Source organism: Temnothorax curvispinosus, unplaced genomic scaffold (genome assembly GCF_003070985.1).
Source record: "Temnothorax curvispinosus isolate PA1 unplaced genomic scaffold, ASM307098v1 QBEX01015383.1, whole genome shotgun sequence".
In the NCBI taxonomy this organism is placed as follows: domain Eukaryota; kingdom Metazoa; phylum Arthropoda; class Insecta; order Hymenoptera; family Formicidae; genus Temnothorax; species Temnothorax curvispinosus.
In genome coordinates this window covers 236,799-248,507 of record NW_020225163.1, presented here as the reverse complement: position 1 = coordinate 248,507, position 11,709 = coordinate 236,799, and the positions used below count along the sequence as shown (strand labels likewise).

The 11,709-nt window shown below is 31.4% G+C and overlaps 1 protein-coding gene across 4 annotated transcripts; it reads left to right on the top strand.

Annotated features, from left to right (window-relative positions):
* The first annotated feature begins 454 nt into the window (after positions 1-454).
* LOC112465613 lies at positions 455-6,011 on the top strand. 4 transcript variants are annotated; one of them, XM_025033236.1, is made up of 4 exons: positions 455-1,065; positions 1,403-1,483; positions 2,131-2,209; positions 5,684-6,011. In XM_025033236.1, exons 1-4 carry the CDS (start codon positions 704-706, stop codon positions 5,708-5,710), a joined length of 549 nt encoding a protein of 182 aa, XP_024889004.1. In that variant the 5' UTR covers positions 455-703; the 3' UTR covers positions 5,711-6,011. The 4 variants fall into 4 exon arrangements, with proteins under 4 accessions (XP_024889004.1, XP_024889005.1, XP_024889003.1 ...); XM_025033237.1 differs by lacking the exon at positions 2,131-2,209; XM_025033235.1 differs by lacking the exon at positions 5,684-6,011 and having other exon boundaries at positions 1,418-1,483; positions 2,131-2,432.
* Positions 6,012-11,709: the final 5,698 nt, after the last annotated feature.

The following is an 11,709-nucleotide window of genomic DNA, read 5'->3' as shown; positions in this document are numbered from 1 at the left end:
TATGCATGATATAAGCGAGTAATTACCTACTCATGAAATGCGGCTGTTTCTTTTCTCGGTTGTTCAAATACTTAAACGGGTAAACCAGATGATTCTTGAGTTTGACATTTTATAATGGGAGACTTATTTTTATCTTCCACTGACTTTAAAATGCTTTCTACAACTCTGCATTAGAATATGACATGATTAAAAATAGAAACGGAAAAATAATTTATAAACTATCACAGTTGTAAATTATTTTTGTGCAGAAAAATAATCATTTTTAAATATTAGAATTGTACGCATTACTTGATGCCATTATGTAATTAATATATGGTGATTCAAAATGGAGTGAAGATTGTATGAGTGAAAGGGTTAGGGAGAGAGAGAGAGAGAGAGAGAGAGAGAGAGAATAATTTATATCTAAAAGTTTTATAATACTAATTTCGAACAAATAAATGTTTAAAACATATTTATGATTTTTTATACGCATATATTTTATAAAAGGTCTCTTTGATGTGCGTGTGTGTATACATGTGTGTGTGAATACGTGTTTTAGATAGTAGGATATAGTTACAAATTGCGGCGATCGAAATCTATAGAATGTTTATATGAAAGATTGTAGAATAAGTTAGAATAAATCAGTTTGTTGTTATATATGCAAAAACTAAAAGTAACAAATAAAGTATCAATATCACTATAAAGACATTTGCAAAGATCAACAATGCGTGTATATGCAATTGCTCTATACAAACGTTGTCGGCTAATAAAAATTCTTAATAATTATTTATTATGTAATGTGAGAAGGGACCTGGTCGAGGATCTTAACAAGGATCAAAAGAATCGGAGCGTGCGTCTGGAGATCCGGATGCAGGAACGACGCGCGTGCGACAGTAGGGTTCACGTAAGGGAGAAATTTCGAGATTCTGTCGACGCGCAGATTCTGGGAGACGTGCGAGCTTGTTGCGAGAACGTGGCGGAAATTTGCCTGGATATACGGACGATCAGAAACAAGATGATTTTGAAAGGGAAATTATCGGCCAGCACACACAGGATGGCAAATCGTTTTATGATGCCGTATAATACGTAAATAATAACTATTGACAGGTTTGAGTAATAGATTTTATTAAATAAGCCTATTTAATTTGAATATCAATAAGAACTAAACATTTTTCATATTCAACTCGAATTTTTGCATTACTAACGTCAAACGAATAAATACCTAATCTAAATTACTGAATTGTATACGTCTATGACAAATAATAAAACATGAATATAATCGATTAAATTTTTTTTCAAATTATATAAAAAATAATTTTTTGTAAAATTATATATAGGTGTTGTTAGAGAAATGTTAGCAATAAGGATACCGAGTAAAGTAACATGCAAAGATTTACGCACACTGATTCTAATTTAATTCCAGCGAACTCCCCAACAGGGTGCATGGAGTAAGCGAGCCCGGAAATCAAATGCGCGATTCCTTATTGTTCTTCCGGATAACTAAGTAAGCATATCGAAAAGCAAAATAAAAGGGTGAGAAATTTTTCGAACATTCTGTCTCTTTCTTTTCCTTTATACGAACCAGAGAAATGTGCGGGAGTGTTCTACCTTATCAGGTGTTACGATTGGAAAGGCACATTTATGATCGAAATTGTAAATAATTATTATATGAATACTCCCTGAGATAAAAGACTTTCGCTCAATTTTCTTTAGTTGTTGATTGTTTGATTATTACAATTGAATGTGTACTTATTTATGTTGACTCTGGTTCATCACACAGACACACACACACACACACACACACACACACACACACAAGTCAGGATGTATTTTTAAATGTTGTTTTAAATTCCAATAATTTTTTACATAAGATATTATTCTAAGACATTTATTACATTTTGCCTTATATTTTAGTAAGTCCGAGTAATATTGTCGTAGATTGTCAGGTATTGTGTGTTTTTTATCGGGAAATATTTGATGCTTACTTATAAGTGTACTCTCAAATTTGTTGTAACATTTTGTTTCCGGGATGACCGAATTTCTTCTCCACAAATCCTGCATTTTACGAGCAATTGTTCTAATTCTTTGAAATAATTCCACAACTTGCTGTGTATTGGTCTCCTTTTCGGTGCCATTATAACCGTATTACAGGTTGTCCGATACTAAATGTGGTACAAAAATCTCATCAACAAGCGTTTGCAAAACGCTTACAAAGGTCGAAAAGAGAGAGGTATGGTTTATTTATCGGGATGTATGTAAATATGGATATATGATTTGAATTTGCCTAACTACCAATTGTACAGCTCTATTTTCTTTTATTCCATCCATCACTAATTCTAAACTTATGCTAAAACACTTGTAACGCTTACACAAGCTTACACATAATGCTTGCACGCTGACAATTTAAAATAACAAAGTCGAGACAGTAGAAATTAAAATCAGTTTAATTTATAAACCGCTCTTCTATAAAATTATATTTTTTGACTTATATGTGTTCCTTTCTCTTTAAGAAAATATTTGTACAAAAAATACATATAAAAAATACATATAAGCAGCTAAAGACTGGATCGCGGTGCTGTTTTCTTCACTCCAAGCGACCCAGCGCCGTGAGCAAAGGAGACACCATCGCATAGAGTACAAAAAAATTTATAATTATATACGCGACGGTGGTCCTTTTGCTACGTTACACTGCTAGACCAGCACGGCGCCGCGGCGTAGAGGGTATTGCTTCTCACGGCGTTAACACGCGCATGAAGTGGGCAAAACAGCACCGCGATCTCTGCATATAAATAAAGAAATTTTAAAGTATTGAATAAATTTGAGAAACATTTTTAGAAATACTTTATTATTAAAGATGTATGTCAGATAGCTATATGTGTAGTATAATTTTGTTTTCTTGATTAAACAGTGTAGAGCTAATCTCAGAAATTATTCATAAACAACATTGTATCATTGGGACAGAAAAAGCGTAAAAATCGCAATTTTGTACCATTTTTGTACTTGATATTGTTTAAATAAATCATTAAAAAATTGAAAAAAAATATAACCAGAAAATCTTAAAAAACCGTAATTGCAATTCTCGATGTCATAGAAGTGTACCATAAAAATTTCATTCATTTTTACCGTATATGAGCAGAGATACATATTATGATATTTACATAGGAAGTATATTTATATATATATATATATATATATATATATATATATATATATATATACAATTTCTGTAACTTTTAATAAAGCAAATATCTCAGAAACGGGTTGGACAATCGATCGCAAATTTAACACAGGTTTTTGGGATATATAAGTGCACAATCTCTGTAAATTTCAGCTTTATCCTGTTATTTTGACATAAATGACATACATCTTTAAGAATGTGGATAGATTGTAATTTAGTCGTCAGGGTATTTTCCATTATAATAGTCGAAATGCCCTCACTCCGCTTTTCGAAAAAAACCTATTGGAACTTATTTGTAAACTAAAAAAAATAACTTCTATCACCCTGCCCGCCTCCCCCTTCTCCCTCTCCTTCCTGGGGTGGTTAAAAACCCCTTTTCTTGTATATTAATTTTTTTCTCGGAAACCTTTTGTTAAAAAAATTAGTAAAAATTTGAGTATATAGGAGACATACACCAAAATATACCTAAATTTTTTCAGATTTTTTCAAGGTTATCTTCAAGATAAAAAAAATTCCGAAAAATTTTAAATTGTTATAACATTAAAACAAAAAATCATACATCGAATTTTATTTTTTTTAAATACGTATTCTAATTTGTTCTAAATATACCAACCAATTTTTTTAAGTTTCCGTAGGTGCGCCGTCTTCAAAAATGCGAAAAACTGTATTTTTTAGGTTATTTTGCCTTCTATCTCGGGGACACCGAGGACAAAATATCTGAAAAAATTTGGGTATATAGGGGCCATACACCAAAATATACCCAAATTTTTTTAGATTTTTCCAAAGTCATCTTCAAGGTCAAAAAAATTCAAAATGATTCAAAACCGTTATATTTTCAAAGCTAGGAGGACGGCAATCCCAGATTTTTTTGAAAAAAAAGTAAAGTACCGATTATATGTATATATATATATATATTTGTCAAACTTTTGAAAAGAAAGTGGCAGTTCTCTGTTTTTTGCCTTTCTAAACCTTCTTTTCGTTAATTGATTGTCGGATAGCTACATAGTTCAATAAATGTATTTATTAATTATAAACAATTTAAAGAGACTACAACACTTTTTAACTTTACTACAAAAAGCTCTACAAACAAAATACAATTAACTATAAACAAACTTCTTTTATTTTATAATATGTTGATGTATCATATATGATATTAGCCGACGACTGAAACTTTAAATATTTAATTAAAAATTAATTATGGACTAACAAACAAAAATAAATGCACTACAATAATCTATAAACAAAATACAATCGATTTCACACCTAAAAATTAGGTGAAATTATAAACAATTTAAAGAGACTACAACACTTTTTAACATTACTACAAAAAGCTCTACAAACAAAATACAATTAACTACAAACGAACTTCTATTATTTTATAATATGTTGATGTGTCATATGATATGATAGCCGACGACTGACACTTTAAATATTTAATTAAAAATTATTTATTTTTTTAGATGTGAAACCTATTTAGGTGTGAAATCGATCAGTCGTCGGTTAACATCATATATGATACATCAACATATTATAAAATAAAAGAAATTTGTTTGTAGTTAATTGTATTTTGTTTGTAGAGCTTTTTGTAGTAAAGTTAAAAAGTGTTGTAGTCTCTTTAAATTGTTTATAATTAATGAATACTTTTGTTGAACTATGTAGCTATCCGACAATCAATTAACGAAAAAAATGTTTAGAAAGGCAAAAAACTAGGAACTGCCATTTTCTTTTCAAAAGTTTAACAAATATATATATATATATATAATCGTTACTTTATTTTTTTTTTTTCAAAAAAATCTGGGATTGCCGTTTTCCTAGCTTTGAAAATATAACGGTTTTCAATTATTTTGAATTTTTTTGACCTTGAAGATGACCCTGGAAAATCTAAAAAAATTTGGGTATATTTTGGTGTATGGCCCCTATATACCCAAATTTTTTCAGATATTTCGGCCTCGGCGTTCCCGAGATAGAAGGCAAAATAACTTAAAAAATACAGTTTTTCGCATTTTTGAAGACGGCGCACCTACGAAAACTTAAAAAAATTGGTTGGTATATTTAGAACAAATTAGAATACGTATTTAAAAAAAATAAAATTTAATGTATGATTTGTTTTAATGTTATAACAATTTAAAATTTTTTTTACCTTGAAAATGATCTTGAGAAAATCTGAAAAAATTTAGGTATATTCTGGTGTATGTCTCCTATATACTCAAATTTTTACAGATTTTTTTAGCAAGAGATTTTCGAGAAGAAAATTAATATGCAAGAAAAGGGGTTGTTAGCCACCCCAGGAAGGAGAGGGAGGCGGGGGAGGCGGGCAGGGTAATAAAAGTTATTTTTTTTAGTTTACAAATAAGTTCCAATAGGTTTTTTTCGAAAAGCGGAGTGAGGACATTTCGACTATTATAATGGGAAATACTCTTTAAAAAAAAATTATTATTTTATTAAAAAATTTGACAATTAAAATAGAAAAATATAAGACAGTTCGAGGAGGAAAAAGAACACGATTATTATTGCTTATTTTTCCAGGAACAATACGTGGTATCCACCAAATGAAGACTGGATTATGTGCAATGTTTGCAAATTATGGACACATGAAAATTGTTGCGGAGATGAAAGCACTTCTAAATAAGGCTATATGTTTGCGATTTTTGTCAAAAGCAGTCTTAGTTTATATTTTTCCCACATGTTTGTAATTACTTCAGCTATTATTTATATAGTGATGCTCGAAATTACTAATAATTAGTAGAAAATTCCTTGTCCTAAGATATAAGAAATGATAATATTGCAAGAAAAATGGACATAGTCATCATTATTATTTCTTTGCTAGAATGACGCACAGAGTTATAAAAATTTGCATAATAAACACTAGAAATATAAAAGCAAAAGACAAAAAGTATATACTTAAAAAAAATTATAATATAAACTAACGTTATATAAATTGTACACAAAATAAACGAGAAACTTTGTTTAAAAAGTGAATACATATTGAATTCGTAATATATTTTTCCTTTTGTGTTGTCACATATGCAAGGTGAATTATTACTCGTCATTAGTGTCTGTTTCATCTCTTTTTGTTTCATCTCTCTTTCGATTGCGTAAATCAGGATGCGTGCTCGTTGACAAATTTCTATTGGAATTCACGACAATGCTGTCCATTGATATTAAATTGGTCTTTCTGCATTTATATGCACAATGATCTAACAAGAAAAAATTAATCGTTATTTGAGAGGTTACAGTTACGCATATACTGCAAAACTATATATAGACAAATTATCATTTTTAGATTTCAAAAATAGACATCAAATGTCAATGCATTATTTGTATTCTATATTTATTATAGTAATTAATTTACGGTTTATGTACATTAAAGTAATTTCTCAAATTTATTATTATTGTTGAGAATAGAATGTATAAAATAAATTGCATAATGTTAAAAGCAAGTCGAATAATTACTCATCAATATACGCTTTTTTACTCCTTAAGCGATGCTTGCAGTTCCTCGAGTAGAAGAAATGTCTAACTCTGTTGTTCTAAATCCACATGTGAGACCAATGATTCTGAAGTACTCAAATATACTCAGAACATTTCTGTAAATTTACATACGACTGATTATACATATATAAAACTTGCGATAGACGTTTTAATTATGATATCATTTAAAATGTTATAGGTACTCGTTTACGTTACTAAATTGTTGAACAAAAGTATTATTTCTTAGTGTGATTAAAAAGTAAATAGCTACAGTAATTATTTAAAATATTGCAGTTATAAGTTATTTTTATACAAGAAGTTGATATTTTATCCCTTAGCTGTTAAGTGAAAAAAATACTTGTAGGCCAAAAATGTTTTTGACAAAAGAGTTAATAAAATTATAAAAAAAGATACTTTCAGGAGTTCTTTTAAGTCGCTGAATCTAAATCTGAGGTCAAAATTTTTTTAATTTAAAATAAAGGAAAAATTTATAAAAATTCTTGTTTTCTTGCGAACCAAACAATATTTTAAATTTTTTAGCCATTATATTAAGTCTGTCATTTTAAATTAATCAAAGTTCAAAAATATACATTTTATGTATCTATATATAAATTCAGTTCTTAATTATTTATAATAAACTTCTTTGTATTTGTAGAATTTTATTCATAGAATATTAGATAGTTGGTCAAGTTGGCTACTTGAAACTGTACAAAGTTATTAAATAGAATTTGATAAAATTATAACTTTTTTGTCCTTCATATAATTTGTGATATTTGTCAACTCTTATAGCTTGCATTATATCATATCTAATGATAACTGTTAGGTTTTATATTTAGGCAGAACGGCAGGCGATAATTAAAGCAGTTTAAAAGAACATTTAGCGGAATTGAACGAAAAAACACTCCATGCATTCATATAGAAGACAAAGAATAAGTAACATGTTTATCATTGTAACGTCGTTCAATGCAGCCTACTTCTCATTAATGAATGCTCACACTGTGTGTTATAATAAATCGCTACTTTTTAATTCTATAATTGCACGCGAGATTTCGTCCATACTCCTAACAATAACAACATGTAATTAATACGTTGACTGTTGGCAGCAGTAGATTAAATAAAAATACATAAAGTTCATAGGGAAGGCAGCAGTGTGGTCTAGTGGTAGAGCGCCAGACTCGTAATCTGAGGAACCAGGTTCGATTCCACTAGAGCCATGTAAACATGGAAAGTTTTTTCCGAAAGCTGCGCCCTTCGTGCAAGATAGGCTCTTGTGCGGAGCAAACTATGGGCTCCGTCTTTCGGAAAGAGCCGTTAAGCCGTTGGTCCAAAGGGTTAAGTGAGAGGAGAAGGGTAGTATTGGATGAGAATTGAATAAAGGGTTGGGAACGTCCCTACAAAACGCCTTGCAACCCTGAGGGGAGTCAATAAACGTATTTTTTACATAAAGTTCGTAAAAAATAATATTTATAACTAGTTATATAGGTATTTCTGCAAATATAATTAATATTAAATGATAACGGCCCAGGTAAAATACTCGGTACATTACGTCGCTGCGAATTGATATTAGTTTAGACGTAGCAGCGTTGTTTGCGTAAACACAGATGACCCAAAAAGGTTCCATGAATCAGATAGTAGTTGCATACTCATTACAGAGGACATTTTTAATTTATGATTAATTATTTGGTTAGATTCGGATAACCCTGGCGCCTTAATTTGATGTTGGTTTCTGGTAGTACTTTTAATGCTGAACAAAAAATTGTACAGGTTTTATAGGGCTAACTGCTCTGGTTACCAGAGCCAAACTACCAGAAAACAACTTATCTGTAAAGTTTTAAGTCGATCGGGAGCAGGGGTCATTCGGAACTATATCCAAAATTATTTTTTTTTGTATTGTTAGAGAAGAGATTATCGTCATGTATATTTTAAACAAAACACAGAACAAAATGTTCCGCGTGGAACATTTATTGGAATAGTTAAATAATAGAAACGGCCAAATTACGAGCTATTAATAGGTGTATATTTAATAAAGTCAATTTAACAACAATGTGTTCGCAATATAAAAAACAACGTTGACGTTTCGAGCCTTACTTGGCTTTCTTCAAAACAAACCGCATAATTCCAATTTAATCGCTTCTTAAACTTTAACGCATCAAATCACACTAAAAAGGACTGAAAATTCGCAACCGTCGCAACAAGTAAAAAGTCAAACACCTCAGGTATTCGTCAAATGTATATTGTCGGTCGTCTCCTCCGCCGCAAGAACAAGGTGAACATCCGTGATGTCCCTGCATTCGCGAATCTTTATGTCACCCGACCGTCTTAATAGCAACTGAACACAGTATAAAATTATAAGAGACGCAAATAATTAAGTAAAAATTTGTTAAGCGGGACACTCACATAAGAAGTCAATTTCAAAGAACTAATCCGGACGTAATTTTTACAAGAGCGGATAAGGGTAATGTCACGGTGGTATTAGACAAAAACGAATATATACGAAAAATGGAGTTGTTGCTCAATGATAAAGACACTTATGAAATAGCTAAAAGAAATCCTTCTGCCAGAATAGAAAGGGAATTAAATGCTCTGATAAAGAAATGGCTGGAGAGGGAGTACATCACGAAGGGGCAGCATTTTTACTTACATTCTAGTGATTCCATACTTCCTAAAACTTACGGTCTTCCAAAGATACATAAAAAGAACGTTCCGTATAGAATAATTGTTTCTTCGGTTAACACGGCGTTGTACAATTTAGCATCCTTTTTACAAAAAATTTTGGCTGACAGCTTGCCTAAACCAAAGAGTCACGTTAATAACAGCTCCGAATTGTGTGCTGACCTATCTGAAATTAGGATGCAAGATTCCGAGATTTTAATCTCATTGGACGCCGTATCGTTATTTACTAATGTACCATCAGAATTAGTTATGGAGGGCATAAAGAAGAGGTGGAAGTTTATTAAAACAAAAACGAGATTATCACTTAGTGAGTTTATGAATGCGGTTAAATTTGTGTTGGCTTCCACTTTTTTCACATTTAACGGTGTCACCTACAAACAGACCTTCGGATCTCCAATGGGCTCCCCTTTGTCTCCAACAGTGGCTGACATTGTCATGGAATATTTAGAAGAAAGGGTTATGGGTACATTGGATTTCCACTTGTCGTTTTATAGGCGGTATGTGGATGACATCGTTATGAAAATTCACAGAGATAAAGTCATTGATGTGCTGGAATATTTTAATAGTTACCACGATAGGCTTAAATTCACAATAGAGTTCGAAGACAAGGGCTGTCTTAGCTTCTTGGACCTAATGCTTATAACAGAAAATGATACCATCATAACAGATTGGTTTCATAAGGAGACCTTTTCGGGCAGACTGCTGAGTTTCTTCTCCAATCATTCACTCCAACATAAAATTGGAACAATTTATAGCCTAGTCGACAGGGCTATATTATTGTCAAACCCGAGGTTCTTTAATAAGAATTTAATTTTTATCATCATGTTTTACAAAGCAATGGATATCCCATTGATTTAATATTCTCGCGAATTAACATAAGACTGAGGAAATTACAATTAACAAAAAATACTAAAAGAGATAATAATGCTGTAAGTTTACAAAAAGAAAAAAGTTTTATCGCTATTCCATATTTAAATTCTATTTCAAAAATTATAGCCTCAGCAGTGGATAGATCAGAAAATTTAGTGGGATATCGCATTTTAAATAAACTTAACAACATTATTAAGGTTCATAAATATAAGAACGCCCTTCTCACAAATACTGATATAATTTATAAGATTGATTGCAAAAATTGTGATGCTTCCTATGTCGGCCAGGCAAAGAGGCAACTCCAAACGAGATTAAAAGAGCATAAAAGCAACATTAGATTAGATAAAACAAAGCATACGGTTGTCTCTGAGCATAGCGTGAAATTCGGTCATACATTTGATTGGGACAATGCTCGCATTTTGGAAATCAAACATAATTATAAAAAAAGATTAACGGCTGAGATGATACATATAAAGGAACAGGCAAACGGTATAAACTTAAACAAGGACACGGAGTTATTGAACGATGCCTATTTTGATATTCTGAACGTATTATCTCATATGAAATTTTAACAACAATCCGTGCCCTTCCGAAGCGAGCATTGCCACAGTCGCTTGTGATCTTTCGCGATGATCACACATACTATTGAGACGATGAAAAACGTCTCCGTATCTTTCGCTGCACTGACTTCTTATGTGAGTGTCCCGCTTAACAAATTTTTACTTAATTATTCGCGTCTCTTACAATTTTATACTGTGTTCAGTTGCCATTAAGACGGTCGGGTGACATAAAGATTCGCGAATGCAGGGACATCACGGATGTTCACCTTGTTCTTGCGGCGGAGAAGACGACCGACAATATACATTTGACGAATACCTGAGGTGTTTGACCTTTTACTTGTTGCGACGGTCGCGAATTTTCAGTCCTTTTTAGTGTGATTTGATGCGTTAAAGTTTAAGAAGCGATTAAATTGGAATTATGCGGTTTGTTTTGAAGAAGGCCAAGTAAGGCTCGAAACGTCAACGTTGTTTTTTATATTGCAAACACATTTGTTGTTAAATTGACTTTATTAAATATACACCTATTAATAGCTCGTAATTTGGCCGTTTCTATTATTTAACTATTGTTTTATCGAGCGAAATCGGACACTTATTTATTGGAATACCCTGTCGCTAAATCGCGCGGCAGTATGCTGATTTTTATTAACTAATTTTTTATTAATTATTGTGAAAAACGATAGAGGACTCTATTCTATTCAATTTAACTCGCTCTACCTATCCGTGAGAATACAGTTAAATAATGTAAATCTATATATATATATATATATATATATATATATATATATGTATGTATATATATATATATGGCTGTAGTTCCGAAAAGCCCACACCTTCGATCATTCTGAAATTTTGTATACTATTATATTTCGATATGCTAATTATGAATATGTCAATGAAAATTGGCGCAAAGATCATTTTCCAGTTACACTTTTCACGCGAACCGAGGTTCACCCACACCCCCCCCCCCCTGCTTTCGGG

Coding starts and splice junctions, on each gene's coding strand:
- LOC112465613 (XM_025033234.1), top strand. CDS start 704: ATGCGTGTATATGCAATTGCTCTATACAAACGTTGTCGGCTAATAAAA. Junction 1,066..1,402: donor TTTATGATGCCGTATAATAC/GTAAATAATAAC, acceptor ATTTAATTCCAG/CGAACTCCCCAACAGGGTGC. Junction 1,484..2,130: donor TTGTTCTTCCGGATAACTAA/GTAAGCATATCG, acceptor ACCGTATTACAG/GTTGTCCGATACTAAATGTG.